Source organism: Lonchura striata, chromosome 3, assembly GCF_050655825.1.
Source record: "Lonchura striata isolate lonStrDom1 chromosome 3, ASM5065582v1, whole genome shotgun sequence".
Lineage (NCBI taxonomy): Eukaryota > Metazoa > Chordata > Aves > Passeriformes > Estrildidae > Lonchura > Lonchura striata.
In genome coordinates, this window is record NC_140705.1 from 48,599,392 (window position 1) to 48,619,919 (window position 20,528).

At 37.7% G+C, this 20,528-nt stretch overlaps 1 protein-coding gene and 1 long non-coding RNA gene across 2 annotated transcripts; one reads left to right on the forward strand and one right to left on the reverse strand.

Annotated features, from left to right (window-relative positions):
• Nucleotides 1-6,137: 6,137 nt before the first annotated feature.
• Nucleotides 6,138-20,456, reverse strand: LOC146767888 (uncharacterized). The gene is made up of 2 exons (XR_014953727.1): nt 20,329-20,456; nt 6,138-17,833 (listed from the first exon to the last, which is right to left on the reverse strand). It is a non-coding gene; the product is annotated as an uncharacterized LOC146767888 (long non-coding RNA).
• On the forward strand, nt 8,340-20,330 carry LOC110476146 (nephrocan). The gene is made up of 3 exons (XM_077781797.2): nt 8,340-8,559; nt 13,450-14,351; nt 17,490-20,330. Exons 1-3 carry the CDS (start codon nt 8,374-8,376, stop codon nt 17,935-17,937), a joined length of 1,536 nt encoding a protein of 511 aa, XP_077637923.2. The 5' UTR covers nt 8,340-8,373; the 3' UTR covers nt 17,938-20,330.
• Nucleotides 20,457-20,528: the final 72 nt, after the last annotated feature.

Sequence of the window (20,528 nt, forward strand, 5' to 3'; positions counted from 1 at the left end):
TCTGCCAGCACCAGAGAGGGGGAGCACAGGGATGGTCCAGTCAGTGAGGGTCCCTAAATAATGGTGAGGGCACCAGCACCCCTCACATGCAGCCCTGGGACTGGAGGGCATCCTGGGGTGAGCTTCTTTCCTTTCTCCACTTTGCATAAATAATTGATTGGAACACAGATGGACAGAAAGATACCACTTTACAGCTCAGTGCTTAGACCAGTCACCTGGAATGCAAAGAGATATGTCAGAGCAGGAAGGAATTGTACTACCATCAATCTGTGCTTTCAGAAGAGCTTGATAAAAGCAAACTTCACCACTACCAGTAGGTATCACATTTCCTCTGGAACCTGCTATTGTAGGCTTGACAAGGAGCTGACAGAATGTTGTTACAAACCCGCTCACTTGCCCTTGACCATTTTTTATGGTTTCACCATAGGCCCACACAGCTGCTCGCTCACTGCCCCACCAGAAGGACTGGGGACAGAACCAGGAGGGTAAAAGGTAGAAAGCTCATGGGTTGAGACAATGACAATTTAACAGGGACAGCAAAAGCTGAGTAAGCAAACAAGAAGTTAATTAACTGTTTCCCATGGGCAGGCAGGTTTTCAACCATCTCCAGAGGAGCCAGGCCCCATCACATATGATAGTTACTTGGGAAGCCAAACACCATCAGTCCAAACCTCCCCCACTTTCTCCTTCTTCCCCCCACTTTATATACTGAGCATGATGTCATATGATTGGAAATATCCCTTTGATCAGTTGGGGTCAGCTGTCCTGGTTGTGTCTCCTCCCAACTTCCCATGTACTCCCAAACTTTGCCAGCATAGCAGTACAAAAAAACAGAGAAGGCCTTGGCTATGTGTAAGCCCTGCTCAGCAATAACAAAACCATCTCTACATTATCAACTCTGTGTCCAGCACAAATCCAAAATACAGCCCCACACTAACCACTGTGAAGAAAATTACCTCAGATGAAACCAGCACACGATTCAAATTGTCTGCACTGCAATTGAAGCAATTGAAGGCAGGTAGTAACAAAATGGGCCACTAATGGGGGACTCTCTTACTGATAAATCCATCCATGGTGGAAACAAAAGCTACAAACACCTTTACATATGGGTAGAGAAAACATTCTGGCTTTGTAAATCAGTGTCTTCAGAATAAGAGCTCAGAAAAGGCTGTAAGTGCTTTGGAGGGAGCCCAGCTGCACAGAGCATTTGCCTGACCTTCATCCTGATTTTCGTTCTTCACAGCTGTATCAACTGTCCTTTTTTGCACAACAGCATGCACAGAAAATCAAAGTATTTGCTGGATCAAAAGCCAAACTACTTTTGTTGTTTAAATTAGTTCAGCCACACAAGAGAATTAATTATTTCAGGACTATCCATTTTTATGTTAGCTTTGAGTCTGGTACTGCACTGGAGAAGTACCAATAGGATTCTGTTACATTTTTTGCCTTTTTTTAATGGAACAGTAATGTATCACTTAGCCAAAAACTTGTAGTTTCAACTCATATATCTCTATCATTCATTTGAACAATATCTCATTAACTTGACAGAGAAGTTTCCCATAGTTACTATGTATCATATCTATAGCAAATACTGACTTCAAAAAGTTAGACATGTAATTTATGTATGACTCCTTCTTTTTAAAGAATCACTTATTCTTAGGTTATTAATGTCCTTTTCCTTTAGCTTAGGGGTTAGTCCCACTCTATCTTTAATTGTCTTTATCTACAGTGGTATCAGAGTTCTGCAGTCATTACTTTTAATTCTTTCATCCCTTATCAGTGCTACCTTTGCTTTGCATGTCCTTCCATTTCACCACTCAAACAAGGTTTTGTCTCTACTTACTCCACTCAAAGATTAGTTTCTCAAATACAATCCTTTTAAAAGCTTACCTGCAGCATAGTATCTGTCTAATGCATGCTGGTTTATGGATAAATGAGAATAAATGCTTTATATTAAAAAAAGAAATTGGTAAATTTAACTATCATTAGCTACTAATTATATTCCTCACCAGAAATACTGTGTAAAAGAGGGGTTAAAAGTAGAAGGAAGTATCACTTGCTTCTAAGGGTAAACACACAAATAATTTAGTTAGCTCAAAACTATGCTTGCAGATGTCCTAGAAAATTCTGATCAATTCCAGTTACCCTTGAAATGCCTCCCAAAATCCCCTAGAGCAACCATAGCTCTGTTCTGTAAGGAAGCTGTGCAGTATGGAATTGAACCTAAGAAAGGTTAGTAGTTTTGGCCTTCAATTAGATTAAATCAATTTAGAGTAAACTGTAGCATACTACATCCTGATAACATCAACAAAGTAATTGAAGAACATTTAAATAACAGTAGTATTCTGAGTCAGCTGGTCCAGCAGTAAGAATCCTTTCTACAAGGAATATTCCTAACAATCATATAGTTGAAACAAGTTATATGTCAAGAAGAATTTGGATTTGCTGCCTTTAATGTCAGAGATTTCACTGAAAGGTTTGTGATCTGCTCCTTTGACCTTATCTATGGAGTGATATAGCTGATGAAGCTAATCACCAGTTAATTCCTCCACATGTAATTTATGTACATAATTTCAGTTATTTTAGACAAGGTATAGAGAACATGAGATCTCCTTATTGCATTGCTGTTAAGTACATTTAAGTACAAACAGTCCTTCATAAATTTAAATCTGCACACTTTGATTACAGGAGTACCTAATTAATCATCTGAAAACTTGTTTCGAGCTTAAAGAGTAAATGACCTTAAGCATAAGGAGGACATATTTTCATACAAAAAAAAAAAAAAATCCAAAGTAATACCTGAATCAAAATTTAAAAACAAATTACTTGGCTCAACATCTCCAAGTTGTTGATTTGGTATCTAGTGTCCATGCCTAGACTGGGAAAGTATTGTGTGAGATACAATGCAAACCTTTGGCTGTCCCCAGCCTCTGCACAAAGAATTTACAATATAAACATGTGTGTTTGCACATAAGGGTCAGTTCATCTTCTGTATTTGCAGCTGCCCAGCTGTGTGTGCCAGGCTGCAGCGCCTGCACATGTCAAGGCCACTTTCTGTGTGGTTTGTGCTGAAGCATCTTGCATGGTGGTTGTCCAGTCACAAGTGGGGGCACCAAAGGGGAAATGGAGAGAAAACAGGTAATATCTAACAGTATCAAAGTAGGGGAGAAAATCAGAGACGGTAAAGCAAGTTAGAGAAGATGATTACAATGTGCCTGTCTAAAGCACACTCCTTTCTGTGAGAGGAGGCGTCCATTGACTTCAATGGCCATACATTTTCAGTTGTCATTACAGAAAATTTCTGCCGACAAACCCCAGAGATTTTGGCTTTTATATTTTAGGTGATTCCTGCCTTGCAGGCCTAGCTAGTTCATAGTTGGCTGCATTTTACAGTCCATGGGTGAGTCCATGGGAGCAACAGTTTACTGACACCTATTCTGAATATTTGGTTTCACAATTCACTTCTCAGACCAGCTTTTCTTTTTTAGAGTGCTATTGTGATCTTAGTCTCATGCTTATTTCTATGTATACACTTATGCTTAGCTATTTTCATTCTGAATTTTTGTTCTGTTTTAACAAATGAATAAAAGACATGCCAAAAATGTTCAGCTTTAAGGCATGCAAGAATGAAACCCTCTTTCTATGCACATAGTGTGTATAATTGAGAAAACTGCTGTTTCAGAGTCCTGTGCCTCACAGTTGAAGCAGCAGACAATTTTTACGGTTTTAGCTCCATTCTGATTATGTCAGATGCTCAGTTATAAGCAGGCTGCTTTAAAAGCTAAAGATATTCACAGGAAATGGAAGGGCCAGAACTAACTTGCTTCCTACAGGATTAGCAAAGTTCCATTGATTTTTTTTTTGTTCCCTTATTGACTGGATAATCCTTCCCTGCCACTTTACTTTTAGGTGGTACTGCACAAGACACGATCTCACATACATTAATTACGGATCTTACATAACTGTTTGCATACCAATGACGATCAGATCTACCCTCTTTACTTCTTCCATTTTCATTCCTTTTTGGGAATTACTTGTTATTAATAGGAAACTTTATACCATACCTTAATCTCTTGTTTCATGGGCAGAGATCTCTGTGGCTCAATTAATGAAAAACATTCCTCCTTCAAGTGGATACCATTGCCTACAATACTTTGAAGGCCAGTTACAGCATCATTAGTGGCATATGTATATGAAATTATGTAAATTGACCTCTTCCAGGTGGGTTGTTTTTTGTGGGGTGCCTGCCCCAGATGCATATGATCTGGGCTAGAATCCCATAGCACTCATAAAACTGACGAGTAAAACTCCTCAATATGTGAATTTCCATTTAACAGAATTTCATTCCTTTCAAACACTGTGCTAGTTCTTCTGGAATGCAAATGTACTCTGGACAAGCAAAATGTGAGAAATTCCTAAGGGGTTATCACTTGCATCTCCTCTATATTGACAGCATGGAGGAAGAAAAGGAAATCCACCTTTTTGTGTGGAAGAAAAATCTGCTTTAACTTATCCAGCAGCTGTTTCCAGTGTATGAAATGACCTTGCCTGGAGTCAGAACACACCTTCTCCACATACTATGAAAATGGATGAAAATATCTCCACAAAATTCTTGGCTTAAGAAAATCAAAATACATTTTTTTTTCCCAGACAGGTCTCTGATTGTTTTTGTGAATCTCTGCTTTGTAGGACTAAAACACAAATTTTTTTTTATAAATTTATAACCTCTATATTAATTAGGTCTTAATAATTGGCCAATAATCCATTTGCTGACTTTCTTGATTCAGTGTAACCCCCTGAAGATCTTTGTTTAGGAAACATTTCTGTAAAGCATTTCAGGATATTACAACAGATGAATAAGAGACACATAACGTTTTGAAAAACCATGTTATGATTGTTTCCCTTAGCAGCCTGCTCCACTCTGAAGAGAAGCACTTGATTGGAGGTAACCTTTGCAGCAGACAAATGCCATTTGCTGTCCCTATGAAAAACTGGTCCAAATCCAAATTAAAAAACTCCAGAAAAAAATAATTATAAATTCACATGTACTCAGTGGCAAGCACTTGATAGCATATGGCACCTAAATATGCCAAGGAGTGTTTAGAGCATACGCCATCACTTAGCAGTTCCTACTTGCCAAACTGCTTCTGCTTGTGACATCCCTCAGGGATCAAGCTCCTATCTGTGCCCTGTGCAAGCCCTGAGCTGGTCTTCTGATGCAATTTTTCCTTTCCATAGGCAAGGGGCACCCCAACTGCAAGAGCTCAGCTTCTCCATGTCTTTTGTGGTAAGACAGCATCTTCCTTTGCATGCCATCAGGTACATTACAAGGGATCCACCAGCAGGTGTATGGGCTTTCTTCAGAGATTTCTAAACACGCCATAACAAGAGTTTTGCAGGTTCATTCTTCCCATTTTAGTGTCATCTTACTTTTATGTAATTTTCTAAATCTTAGGTTAAAAACTTATGTCTTGACCTAAATATGTGTGGTTTTGTCAAACCTGTGACTTTGACGAAGAAAGAAAAGGCCCATACAGGTAGTACTGTTGAAATACTGTGTGAGGCAAGGCTTGTACAAAAATAGCCTATTTTTCTTTGGCTAACTGATACATTGGGAAAAAGCCCACTAAACTTTACAGTCCTTTATGAGCCCTACTTCAGATCTGAAATAAAAGCAGCAATCTTGAAGATCTAATTTCCAGCAAATCAAGCTTGTGCTTTATCCAAATTTGTCCAATATATTTAATCAATGTCCTTATTAGCTACCAACAAGACAATGTCTGACACAGACTTGGGATTTTGCAGGTTTTGATCTGAAGTGTTTACCTTTGGTTAAAGCACACACAGTGTAGGATGTCCCTGGGACTTCTCACACGGATGGGTTTGGGTGCTATTGCTCAACCTTTCTGACACAGGACAGATGGAGTGCTACATCATGCCTTTAGTCCTGCACAGGAACTCTCCCAAATCAAAAGCTGGGGAGAGTTTGCATAAAAACTGCTGGCAGGAAATGGCCGCAGTGATTCATCTTCCTAATAGTGTGCTGTGAGGTTGTGCAACTCATGGGCCAGCAGCACTACAGCCAGTACAGAGATTCTGGAATGTTTGTAAATCTTTTTTTTTTTGGGGGGTGTTCACTTTATTTTTTTTTTTTTTTTTTGTTTTAGGGTTTTTTGTTTGGGTTTTTGTTTGCTTGTTTTTTAATTATTGCATAGCCCACATCTTCCTTCTAAGCTTATGCTCATACAGTCCTGAGACTGTCTGTTCTGTTGCCATCAGGTCTCCTAAAGTGAATAAAATGCCCACAGGTCATAATTTTATGCAAAAGCAAAGTCATCAGCTCTGGTGTGAGAATTTGTATAGAATAGGTTTAATAGGACATCATATTTTATAGCTATTGCTTTAAATTACCTAGCTGCCAAAAGCAGATATATATGAGAAATTAATGGGTACATAACATCATTCTCGATTAAATCATTGATGTAAATATAATGGAAATGAACTATTAAACTAATAATAATTCCTTTCATTAGTTTGAAAAGACCAAGGATAGAGACATTGCACAAAAATGCCAAGAACCAAGAATATTGCACCTATCTATGCAATAACAGTTGGGAATTCTGACATCAGCTGACTGACCTAAAATTTAAAATAGGGAAGGATACAATCTCTGATTTTTATAGGGATTTTCAGACTGACTGCAGTACTGTAGAGATCTCAAAACCAAACCATAGGTCTGGATCTTCATTTCTTTTGACCCTCCAGGGCATAAAGCAGTTGTTTTTGATGACATTTTTAAGCAAGATGAATTCCTACATAGGATGCTAAGCATTACTGTCTTAGTTGCTTTTGTAACTGTAAACCCGAATCAGCGGGAAGATGTAACAAAAGAAATACACAACAAATAGCTGTCAGTGTGCAGAAAGGATTTACACTTTTTTTCTGAATACTTTGACTCTTGTAGGGGAAAAAAGAAAGTCAAAGCCACAAGCCAAGTATCAAACCCTAGACTGAGATACATTAAAACACTTCGTTTAATGCTAAACCTGCTCACTCACTCATTTTTGCTTAAGTGATCACTATGCCATAAGTCAGGCAGTATTTTTCTGCATAGCTTGTTAAACATGCCAATTTCACAGGCTGCTTTTGGAAAAGGTTTCTGCTCTTGTTGCTTGGTTTAGCAGATGCTGGCTTGCAGTTCTGCACTCACAGTGTAGAAGATTAAGAAGACAGAAGGATCTTCAGGAAGGAATATGGCAATTGTCCAGTGTAAGCCCAGCTGTATCCAATAGGCATTCTCATCAAGAACTGTTACCCATTTGTCAAATCAACTTGACATTATCTTCTGCTTGGAAAAATAACTAGCTTAGTCTGCATTTCAGGAATAGGATTACCTGATTCTCAAGATATGATGGAGAGGATGGAGGCAAGCAGGTAAAGTGTCATAGTGCAAGGCAGATCAGTGTGATAAGATACAAAGGTTTCAGAAGCACACTGCTTTGTATGTTATAAACTGCTTGAGTGCAAAGGAAAATTATCACAACTAAAACCATATGCCCTTCAAAACTTTACATCTCCAGCTGGCACAACTAGCAGATATGTCAGAGAAGCACTAATAAGCAGAGAGAAAACTCTAGGGGAAATCTTTCTGTTCTCCATCTGTCATGGAGTAAATAGGTCTTATTGATTATCTACCACTTGATTTATACTAAATGCTTTCAAGCATTTCCCATTTATAATTTTCAAATACAAGGATAATTAAATTTTGATTTATGGGATTTACACAAGAAGAGGTGATTTTTTTTGTCCAATCAGCAGCACTCAGCTGTACCACAGATATTAAGAAAACGAATAGAATGTTTTAGCTTTAAAATAGTAGTGGCCTGAGTTTTGAGGTTTTGGGTGGTGGTCTGAATAACACAAGAGGAAGAGCAAAAAAAGCTTCAGTGTTGACTGTAGTTGTGTTTTTACTATTTCTAATACCAGGTCACAGAAGATACAAAGGTTTTACAGCCCCACTATAAAACAGCTCTTTATCTTTTCTCCACTAATTCCATGGTGTCACATTTAACAAAACTAGGAAACTGAAGATAATATGGATGTTTGAAGATTAGCTGTCAGGTAATAAATAACACTAATTTCACATACCTACAAATGTAAATGCACCTTATCACTGTTTAAGTTTCTCACTCTTTGTAATGCCTGCCAACATTTTAACCCAGGCAAATTACAGTATTGTTTTTGCTGTTTTTTCACTGGGATAAAATACACAGTCATAATATCCTTTTATCAGATTTCATGGTATAAAAAGGCTTTGGTGCTTAATTCAAGCTGTATGTTGCTGAGGCAATTCCAGAGTTCCTGTTTTGGAAGATGTATTTGTCTTACTTTTTAGTTGCCTTGTCTTTTCAGAGTGCTCTAAGTACCACTTGCCCGAGAAGATGCAGCTGTGACCCTGCCCAGTCAGTGCAATGCTACAGGGCTACAGAGATCCCCAGAGAAATTCCTTTTACCACCAGGAGACTCTACATCAGCCACAGCAAAATTAAGCAACTCCAGGTAAGAAAACCCAGAAAAAGTACTTTTTGTAGTGCACAGTAATTGAAAATTGGACTTCCCAGATGATGGTGTCATCTAGTGAGGAGAGAATCTTATTCCATGTTCTAAAAACTGACAAAGTGCTGCCAAATCTGGTTTTATTTTTACTTACTCTTTAAGGATATGTAAATATATTCCTGTAGTGTTTTCATGTTCCCGCAGTCTCCAAGCACTAGTTCATGCTGTCAAAATGATACCTTGTATGAAACTCAAAAAAATGGTATTTTACAACTAGCAGCCAAAGGTTGACTTGTTTTATATATGGTGAAATAACCATTGACTTTCACAGTAATTTTTTAAACTTGTTAAAAGCTTTTTCTATTTTTGATACAATATAATACTTTTTCACAGTAAAATGAAAGGGTTTATGTAATTAGAATAATTTCCCTAATGAATGAAATTGAAGCTCTTTTTCTCCTCTTGAGCTGCAAGTGTCAAGTACAACTGCTATTAGAAATGACAGAGGCAGTAAGTTTGAATCTAAGGCACAGCATGAGATGTTTCTAAAAGCAAGGCCAGGCCTATCTAATAACCCACATAAATGAGAGCAGCTTCTAACCAAAGCTGCTAGCTATTTGTGCTATTGAAAAAGTTTATTCTGGGTTTCTTGAGGCACTGGTTCATTTTATTAAAGGCATCATTTTATGCTCATCTTGCACTGCACCCTGGAATAGTGCTTCTTTGTTTCCTACCCTGGAATACATTATTTTTTTAATAAATTCACCTTGTAAGCACAGACACAAGGGAAATACAACCACCTGTATTACATATGCTTACTATGTATTACTACAAATAATAAGAAATTTGCAATTCAAATTAGATACATTTCAGAGCAGTTAAATTTTTTGTAAGAGAAAATGTATCTTTAATTTTTCTCTCAGGACTAAATGAAGTAGGCTGGAAGGCAGCTTAGAGCAGCATCTAGAATGCCTGTTGCTCACTGACAAATAGTGACTGTACAGTTTTCCTCTGAGAAAGTTTTCTCTTTTAGCTGCTACTAATATCTCTGGCTTTCTTGTTTTATCTCACTCACAAGAGTCAAACATTGGTGTGATTTAGTTGTACTCAGGGTAAACAAAAGGTTTGTCAAATTAATTCTGTATTAGCAAATATATTTTCTGTGCAAACTCTTCCCTCCTCCTCCCCATTATTTTCTTTGCAAGATAAGTAAGATGACCCATTTTCCGTTTCTTAGGTTAGGTGTCTCTACCTGCCAGTAATTCCTCAGTTAAAGTGGCCTTCAGTTCTGACTAGAGCATAAGACAGATGCCATAAAGCATTGATATGTTGGATATGAGTGAATGAAGTAGTGGGATAAATGTTTTATGACCCATCAAAACAAATTGTGTGTGAAACCATTTAAGAAGAGACTTTTTCACTTTGTACATAATTCCACTGGCTATGAGTCTCCCTTACTGCTACTACTGACTTTGCACCAAAAGGAAAGAAGTCCTTTCACACTATGTCCTTGTAGTCATGTAGGCTGTTTCCTTGAGATTATACTGGGTCTTTGGATATACTTTTTACTTTTTTTCCCCCCATAAAACAAATTATACATCTGAGGTCAGTTTTGACTTCATAAATACCTACACTTAATTTTTCACATCTGAGCAATTCCACTGGCACATATTATAGTGCTTAGGGAAAGGAAACATTTCTGCTTGTAAAGTACATGTCTGCAAGCACTGAAATAACTTTATAGGATTTTAGGATTTTGGTGTAGGATTTTTGTTCATTTGGCTGGTTTGATTTGGTTGTTATTATTTGTTTGGTTTTTAAAATTCCTTCATTTACCTACTCATAGAGAAAATAGCATACTTTCCTAAAGAAGCTGAACGGAAGCCCAGAATTCCCAAAGCTGACCTCCAAGAGACTTTTATATGTAAGCATTCACAAATATTGCAGTTTGGCAATTAGGTGCTTCAGAAGAATAAAAAAATATTATTTTAGTTATTTCTGTACCTTAATTTGCATTGATTATTATTAAAATTGTGAAGTAATAATATTTTTAAAAAGAATATATGTTTATATGCTAAATCCAGTATGTTAAAAAAAAAAACAAGGAAAAGAGTAGATCTTTTTTTTTTTACCCTGGTCAATTTTGTATTTGTTCTGACAGGGCTGATCAGCATTAAGAACAATGGCTGGCACTTTTGCTTTTGGTAATTTTATAACCTGGGGTTTGTTATAATAAAAAGGCTTTATAATAACAATTTTCACATCTTTTTTCAATATTTTCTGCTTCCTCCTTGACGTGAAGATCAACTATAACTTTTTTATCTTAATTTAAAATTTAGTTTATATTTAACTATACTAGTAAGTGGGATTTTATGTGGTAAAAGAAAATCATCTACCTTGCCTCCACCATAGGCAACTGTTTTTAGAAAAAACTGCTTATAACATATCCCAAGTCACAGCAACTCAAAAGCCAAAAAAAGTAATTGAAACATCAAATTCCTTAAAATGTTTGTATTAAATAACAGCATATTAGATCCAGTTTCAGGAGATCAATGTTTTAAAATATAAAGGTATAATAGTATCATTTTATAGGCAATCCAGTTAGAGAATAAAACAATGCTTCCTAGCAAAAAAAAACCAAAAACCTGGTGGGCTTTCAAATATGTTTCGATTCATATTAGAAAGATGGGGTGGTTTATAAAAGCATGGATAAATATTTAAGTCTCAAACCAGCGTGGTCACAAAGCTTAGCAATGCATACCAAATAGGTGGGAAACAGAAATGATAATAATCCACACTAAGAAGCTTAACGTCATTACAGAGCAAATGTCTGTATATTTACCTTCATGTAGCTCTCTGTCACTTAATAAGATGAAAATTAAGCCTCTCAGATACATAAAGAAATCAACTGAGGAAAAGCAGAAAACATTACTTTTGTATTTTATAGGAGAAAATGTGTTGAATTGTGAAGGTTCATAATTGCTTCAATTTCCATAAGATGGTTTCATAATTACATGTGATTATGTTTATGTGCTCTTGACCAATGCAGCTCATTCCTATGTACAAGATCACCTTCATAATCATGACCAAAACTGGACATCAGCAGTTCTGATATTGCTACATATACACAAAACACTGCATTATAGAAAGATAAAATTACATAATTTGGACAACTTTGTTGTTTACTGTTGAAAATATAAGATTTTTAATGGGGGAAGATTCCCTCATTTAATTTAAATATAATTTATGGAGAAACCTGCTTCAATAGAGGTTCCATATCTATACTTTCTCAGTAATTGCATCAAAATTTGCAATTCAGAAATTGATTTGCAATACAGAATAAAGTTAATCAGAAAGCAAAACTAAGGATACCACAGCAAATTGAAATCTGACTCATCTTTCACAGCTGTGCTGACTTTAATTTTAACAGAAGTTAAAATGAGTTTGTAGCTGAGATAAAGAGATACAGTCCAAAAATATGCAAGAGTTGGACAAATTAAGCTGTAAGACATTTTTAACAGTCACCTTTATGAGCTGATTTCACTTCTACAAGTATGATAGTCAAATGTATCCAACCAGGATTATGGAACAAAATTACTACCCAGCACCTGTACTGGAAAAGGACTTGTACTGCCCTCGATGCAGATTCCTGACTGGGATGAGGGGTTGTGCCGAGGCTGTATATCTTCCCCCACTGAGAGTAAAATGTGCTGGGAGCTACTAAGCCCTGGGGGATATAGCAAGAATCTACTGTTATTTTAGCATCTCTAACTAGTGTGGTATTTCTGAGACCTGTAGTGAGATGTTTTTGGACATGGGAAGAGAAAACAGATGACTTTCCTTCCCACCACTCTTGTGCTTTTCTGGGGGGACTCCCATATAAATGACTTTTTAAGACTCAGTCAATGAGGTCAGTGGGAAGCGTGTCTCACAATTTCAGAAAACCAATGTTTTAGCAACTGGTGTGCTTGGAGAACTCCCTAGCTCACCCTCATTGCATACTTCCTCCTAGCTCAGCTTAGTGAAAGCTGCCAGATTCACTTAAGTTTGCTGCTTAACATGAGACACAAGATGGCAAGCTTTGTAAACAAGCACCTTCCAACAGAGCAGAAAAATAAGGAAAAAATTGTGTGCCTCTCTATATTATAGTCATAGTCAACATCTAAGTACAATTTACTACTGCAAAGCATCTGTTTATTACCAGCTTATAAAAACTAAGTTTCTGTGAAAATATTCTGTTCCACAGATGTGATTTCTCAGGCCAGGCTGATCTGACACTTTTGGTTTGATTGTATTAATATGTGAGGTTTTTATTTTAAAAGAAGGTAATGGGGGAGAGAAAAGTGTAGAATTTTAGTTTTCTACCAAAACAGTAGCAGGAGGTAAAGATATCCATGGATACTCCCTCTGGGGAATACATGCTGCAGTGACAGTACTGTTGATGCATGGAAATGGCTGTATTATGAACTCAAAAGTGCTCTAGCAAGCACCATTGAGCACAATGAACATTAACAACCATCCAGTCTCTGCAAAGATTTCTGCCACTGGTGATGTTAGCTTTCTATTTTATAAAGGCTATCCACCAGAAGGAAATAAAATGAGTATTCCTTCTTCAAATGTGTATGTTTGCTCAAAACCTGATACATCATAGACTTAAACCATAAAATTCTGGAAATGTAAATAAATACTGGCAAACCACAGGTACCTATAGTAATACCTCTACTGTTACCACTTATTTTAGTTTCTCATATATATATATATATATATATATATATATATTTCTAAATATATTGTTTTTCAGCATATGCTAGCAATTGTCCAAGCATCCAGAAGTAGTAACCAGTGAAGGTATCTATAAAAGTACTATCATATTAATTTTTTTTTCTCTTTAAGTTTACTGACTTCAGGAGAATGTCAGTCCTTGAAGAGCTGGTCCTATTATGCAGTGGCATAGAATCAATAGAAAACAACACTTTTAAAGCTCTGAGCACCTTGAAGTCCCTGGAACTCTGCAAAAATCAGCTAAAGCAAATACCCACCTTCCTCCCACCTGGCCTTGAAATTTTAAGACTTGCTGATAACTCCATCAATGCTCTGCACGCATCTGATTTTGCAGACTTAATGAAACTAAGGGTGCTTGATCTTCGGAACAACTTGATTGCAACTGTGCCTCCGAGTGCATTTTCTTCCCTTTACAATTTACAGAGTCTGATCCTGGATGGCAATAACATGGAATCTGTATCTGCACCACTTAGGCTTCCTAGACTGAAGTATCTGAGCATGGCTGATAATAAACTGAATTCGTTCCCAACCAACTTCTTTGCATCTTTCCAAAGTCTACATTTTCTCAGCTTAAGTGGTAACTTTCTGACAAAAGTGCCTCTTGACCTACCTAAATCCCTGCTGTCACTAAAATTAGAGAAAAACCAACTTAAAATGGTGAGACTTCGAGATGTGAAACACCTTGAAAATCTGTCTGAGTTCCTTCTCTCAGAAAATCAGCTGACATCAATAGATGGTGCCCAGCTTCTTCCTAACTTAACAACACTGGAGCTCTCTAAGAACAAGCTCCACACTGTGCCCCTCAGGCTGCCCAGCAGGCTGCAGAAACTTGACTGCAGCAATAACCTGATCCAAAGGGTGACAGCACAGGACTTTCAAGGACTCCAAAACCTGAAGCACTTGTTTCTCGACAACAATGCTGTCAGCACGTTCGAGGCGGGAGCTCTCCAGCAGTGTGCGCAGCTTTCCAATCTGGCACTGGAACAGAATCTCCTCAGTTCTATTCCGCTGAGGCAAGTGAATCTCAGGACAGCTGGTTCTAAGGTGTCATCTCTCCTTCCCTGCATTATGAGAGCCAAAAATTGGTATTCAGACCCAGTCACGGTAGAAGTCTGTCCATACCATAAACCCATTGCCATAACTAGTACTAATTAGCACTCCTGTTAGCAGTCTCAGAGTAGAGCTGCTCTCATTACATCTGTGGTCCCCAATGAATCTGCTCATTTTGCATCTCCCTGCCAGTGAGACCACTTTATTTAATTAGCACACCAATAAGAAGAACCTGCTAGGAGAATGCAACAGACTTACTACCAAGGTTATACTGCTACTTAGATTTACCTTCCCCCACAAAAGAAAAATAATTAAGCATTTGATAAAGTATACTGAAGATTTGATAAAGGATAGACAGCAATTTTAAAGCTGATGTTTCTACCAAGCCACACCATGTTAATAATTATTAAAATATTAAGATTTTGAAAGCAGAATCTGATAAAAAAAAAAAGTGCTTTTTCAGTGATATTTGCATTCCCAGCTTCATTAAATTCACACATTACCAGGTATTTGGAATGCATCTAAAGTCTCCAGCTTCAGGCTATAAGAAAAATTCCAGTCAACAGAGCACAGAAGAAACATCCCCTGGGCACATTGTGTTCATTAATGCTCTGCTTAGAGGATCTCTTACATTCATCTCAGTGTTGGAACAGGCCATTATCAGAGATGGCATATTAAGCCAAATGGAGGCTGTTCTGATATAAAGTGGTGATTTTATTATTACAAAAGGCTGTGCAATAAGATGGCATAAAAATAGTAAAGTAATTCCATTAACATCAACTTCTTTAAGAAAACTGGACTGTTAAACTTTATTTTTATGGCTTGTAGACAGGTTTAACTAGCTTAAATAAATAATGCAGTAAAATTTCAATTAATTTAGTATCGTGTCCTTTAGCATTTGAATCTATTTGGCAACAGCTTTATAATCAGAAACTGATTTAGTGGTGTATAAATATTTGATTTCAGTCTAGCTTGACAGGAATGTTTAATGCTTTGTAGTTACTTTAGTATTGTCTAATCCATCTTATTTTACAACATTGTAGGCAAGAGAATGAACAGGAAGGAGTTCTCTACTAGCTTTTAAACAGTATGACTTTTAAGGAGATATTGGAGACCTTTCATTCCAACAGTAAATACAGATTTCCAGGGAGAGGTGTAAACATAAGAGACGTGAAAAAATGACAAGAAATAAAACTTGCATACTTAATTTAATTGTCTGGTGATGACCAGGTACACATAGATATACAGAAAAAGAAATTACTACTTTTGACTCCTGAGAACTCTGTCAGGTGTAAAATACTTTTAAAAGATATGACTGATGTGCTAAAGTGAATAGGTCTTAGCAGTTTTTTTGCAGAAATGAGGAGAAAGAAAGCTCCTTTCCCTTCTTTTCTGAAAAGAAAATAATCCACAAGTCCAAGTATTTTCAGGACTGTTAGAGAAGACCTGTACTTCATAAAATCCTACAGGGTGTGGTGAAAATGCATGGAAGAATCTGATGATATTCCTTAGAGTGGGACTAGCAGAGTGTGGCTGCTATGGTCAGCTCCCAAGTGAGCATGACTCCTCTTCCAGCTGCAGGGCACTCAGACATGAACTCAGTGGCATTACTTTCTCTAGATCAACACAGCCTGAGGTCAAAAAATGTAGCCATAAAGTTTAAATCTAACCTTAGTACAATAAAACTCTTCACAGGTGGTGAAGAGTCATGGACATGCTGGTCAGGCTTTGGACTGTAATCAGTCTGGAAAAATGTCTCAGGTGATTTCCCACTGCCTTTGACATCAGTGGCACTAGGGTTTTACCCCAGAGTACCCTTCTGGCATTACAGTGTCATATTGGGCAATTGTCTGCAGTTGTTTCAAAACCAATTTATTGCAGACATAATCATTTGGTAAGGTCAGATTTTGTGAAGTGAATCACATATGTGAAATTCTCATCTCCCCAGGAAAAACAGCACAATACAGAAATACCCAACTCTTGATATAGTAACATTGAACTTGTCAGGTTTTCACAAATCTGGAAACCATCTTTCAGCTTAAGAGGTTCAAACTTGGCTTCACAAAAAACAGTGAGTGAAGGTCACTGACTACCCCATAACTTTACCAGTTGTAGTATACTGCTGTTCTATTCTAAATAGATCTTGGTAATATTATAATCATTTCCCTGAGTGGTTCAGTCAAGTTTCCTTAATATCTGTAACCTTGACTCTTAATTTCATCACCTTGCATACTACTGTGGTAAGGTGATTTTAAGTTACTTTCAAATTAGTCTTATTACAGGTATTCCATGCCTATGCTTTTCTGTTAAGCATTTGTCATTGACTATATCAGAGAGAAATGAAAAGATCATAAATGAGCAAGACTTCTGAAATTAAGGTATTTTCATATAAATTTGTAATGTATATGAAAATAAGAATTATACTGACCTGTCCAGTATCATATCCAGAGAGTATCACCTTTTTCTTTTCTTCTAAATGTAACCAGTTCTAAGTCTCAAAAGTACTATTTTAAAAGCATGTATATTTTCCCTGTTGCTGAACAGCTTATCATCAGATGGATTACTGCTGTGATGATTAATGTTTGAGTCTTATGGGAGCAGGAGAAAATGGAAAAATGGAAAAAGTCTAATTCTTTATCAACTAAAATATGTTTTTAAACAAATCATATATAAAAGTAGTTGAAGTGCTGCCATAATTGTCTAAACTTTTGATCTTTCATGGTGCTATAGTTTGGTTATTGGCATTGAAGAGTACAAAAAATATTTTTAAACTTGACAATCAATTAAACAGCTGATTTTCTTCATAATACAGAACAAGACTGCTGTTCAGTTCAGCTGCATGGACAGTGAGTACAGGTCAGAACTGCAGTGATTTGAGAAAACATTTCAAGGGTGTACACATAGTACAGCTATAAAATATAAACAAAGAACAAACAAACAAACCCAATATGAACACCTGTTTTTGCAGAAGATTGCAATTTTTTGTGATAGCTTTATTTTAATACATCAGATGTGCCTGGACAAAATACCCACCACCAAATATCACTTACAGAAACAGTATGATGTACATAACACCTTTCTATTGTTTTATTTTTGTTCAGACTTCCAGACACCCTTGCTAGATTGGATCTAAAAGGAAATGACATAGAGGATGTTGGAGAACAAGAGCTGAAGGACTTGAAACAGCTTCAGGTTTTAAATTTACGGAATAACAAATTATCTCTCTTGGATCGCAAAGTCTTGGAGTATTTACCTCGCCTTCGTCACCTGTATTTAGATGGAAACCCTTGGAACTGCACCTGTGACCTTTTTAGAACCAGGAGAGCTCTGGTGGCCAAAGGGACGGATGTGTGGGGAGGGCAGTGTGCAGCGCCAGCACAAAGCCGAGGAGAAAGTTGGATGTCTTCCAAAAAGATTCTGCAGCAGTGCGAAGACAATCTGTCTTCTATGGAAAGGGGCAAAGAGGACAGAAAGAAAATGAAACCCAATGAGGCCTCCAGCATTGGAGTGAACACAGATGATGATTACTATGATTATGAATTAGATTAATGTCACAGTTTATCTTTAGTGAACCTTAAAGTTGTCTAGAGCTGCCCACTGCTGCCAGTGTCTCTACTGACAAGCAGTCTTCTCATCTGTCATTGGCTTTTCCTGCTCTATTTCTACTACAAGAAATAATAGCCAGTGACAGAAGGGCTACAGAAGGCTGTCACTGTGAATTAAATATTGTAAAAAAAAAAAAATTGTTTTTCTATACCATTGATACAGTGTAGTTTGAGGGAAGCAAGAATACAATTACTATCTCTTAGAAAAGCAATCTGTAACTCTGTATGAACCTTTTTATAGTAGAACATTCCTTATAGTTGCATAAAACCCTCACAAATAAAATTCTGCAATATCACAAGACACTTATTACTAAGAGTCTGGCATTCAACACATTTAAACTCATGGATCTGCAGGCTGACTTGGAGAGTTATACTGATGTGAGCAATTCTTTGAGATTGTTCAGAAATTCTTGCTTTTGAGAAATTGATTTCAGTTTTCCTGAAACTTTCCCCTTTTTTGTTTATCTTAAACTATTTTAAGTGATGTTAGACTAAATTAGCTGAGCTGCAGGCAAAACACAGAAGGCTTATCTTCATCACAGCAAGTGAAATAAACAGAAGAATTAGTATCCTGTTAATGAGATTTAATAGTAGTTCTGAATGTAATAGTGAGGAATGAAAACACTGGGTTCAAGCTGACCTGATTCTGTTGTAAACAAAAGAAGGTAGAGTCTCAGGAAATAGATCCTGGCAAATATTAGGATAAGATGAAGTGAGTTGAAGGTTTTGTAAGAGTTTATTTTGGCATCTGAATAGCTATTTTGCTACAATATAGCTCAGGTTAGGTATACTTATTGTGGTTAAGTATAGGTTAGATTAGGTATTAATTTTAGGTTAGGTATACTTAACGTGCAAGTACACACTGCAAGTTTCCCCCTTCACTAGCCAGAACTTTCCAGACTTTTATGCACATACACACAAAAAATGACTAAATGCTATATAATTAATGCATTAACTGATATATGTACAAATTTTATCAAGCAGTTCCTAAAGAGCTTGAAAACTAAACAAATATGGATTAGTGAGACCACTAAAACCAGTGACTTGCAAACAATCACTTGTTAGTTTGTGATGTCAGGTGATAACTGATGAGTAATTACATCAGCAAATTACTTTTCAAAGCCAACAGTTTCCATTATTTTTTATCTCCCTTTAGCATTCAGTAACTGAGTAATCACTCATCTCCACAGAGGCTGATTTGTCAGGTGTCAGAGTGCAGCTATTTGGTTATGTCTCTATGCAAATGTGATTGACATGTGCATTTCTTAGGTCCCCCAGCACATTAAGCTATGCAATTGGAATAGAAACACCGGAGCATATTTTTCTTTATGTTTCTTTATCATCAGACTCTGCAGAGGGATCTGCACAGGTTGGATCAATGGGCTAAGGCCAGTTGCGGGAGACTGAACAAAGCCACAACAACGCCCCAGTTCTACAGGCTGGGGCAGAGGGTCTGGAAAGCTGCCAGGCAGAAAAGGACCTGGAGGTTCTGGTGAACAGCTGGCTGGGTAGGAGCCAGTGTGTGCCCAGGTGGCCAAGAAGGCCAATGCATCTGGTCTGTGTCAGCAATGGTGCAGCCAGCAGGACCAGGGCAGTGAGTGCCCCTCTGTACTGATGGGGCCACACCTTGAATGCTGTGCTCACTTTTGGGCCCCTCACTACAAGAAAGACATTGAGGTGCTGGAGCCTGTCCAGAGAAGGGAAATGGAGCTGGTGAAGGGCCTAGAGGCTATGAGGAAGAGCTGAGGGAGCTGTGGTTCTTTAACCTGGAGGAGGCTTCAGGGGGACCGATCACTCCCACCACTCCCTGAAAGGAGGTAGTAGCAAGATTGGGGTCAGTCTCTGGAAACAAGTGAAAGGACCAGAGGAGATGGCCTGAAGCTGCACCAGGGAGGTTTAAATTGGTAATTATGAGACATTTTTTCATGGAAAAGCCTTGTCAAGCATTGGCACAGACTTCCCAGAGAAGTGGTGGAATCACCACCTTGGATATGTTCAAAAGATGTGGATATGGCACTTAACAATATGGTTAAGCAGAGGACTTGGTAGTACTGGGTTAACAGTGGGAGTTGATCTTACAGGTCTTTTCCAGCCTTAATGATTCTATGGTTCTGTGGTCAGTCACACAAATGTTTGGTACCTAAAAATTTAGATATTTGTGAAACAGCACAAGCCTTCATTGCAGTTTAACTGTGTTATTTTTGCTGGCTAATGCTGGTCGGTATTAGAAACCAGGAAAGAAGTTATCTTCTGAGTAAGAGAAATACTTTCGCAATACAGAATTCTTCGTTCAGTTTTATATTGGCAGATTCTTTTAACAGAGTGCTTGAAATACCTCCGCGCCGCCTCTGCCCTCCGATCTGTCTGACAGCACCGGGCTGGCACTAGCTCTCGCTTCATCTTTCACCTGCGGCGGTGTTTCCAACTTGGGCCCCGCATGCCCTAATAAACCAAGGCAGCAAAAGCCTGGAGCCGCGGCTTTTGCGGGAGGCAGCAGATCGGGGTGCGCGGGTCCGGGCTGCGCTACCCCCGCCT

Excerpts from the sequence above, each read along its gene's own strand:
- LOC110476146 (XM_077781797.2), top strand. The coding sequence starts at position 8,374 with ATGTATTTGTCTTACTTTTTAGTTGCCTTGTCTTTTCAGAGTGCTCTA. Across the intron at positions 8,560-13,449 it reads GCAAAATTAAGCAACTCCAG|TTTACTGACTTCAGGAGAAT; the intron begins GTAAGAAAACCC and ends TTTCTCTTTAAG. Across the intron at positions 14,352-17,489 it reads CTCAGTTCTATTCCGCTGAG|ACTTCCAGACACCCTTGCTA; the intron begins GCAAGTGAATCT and ends ATTTTTGTTCAG.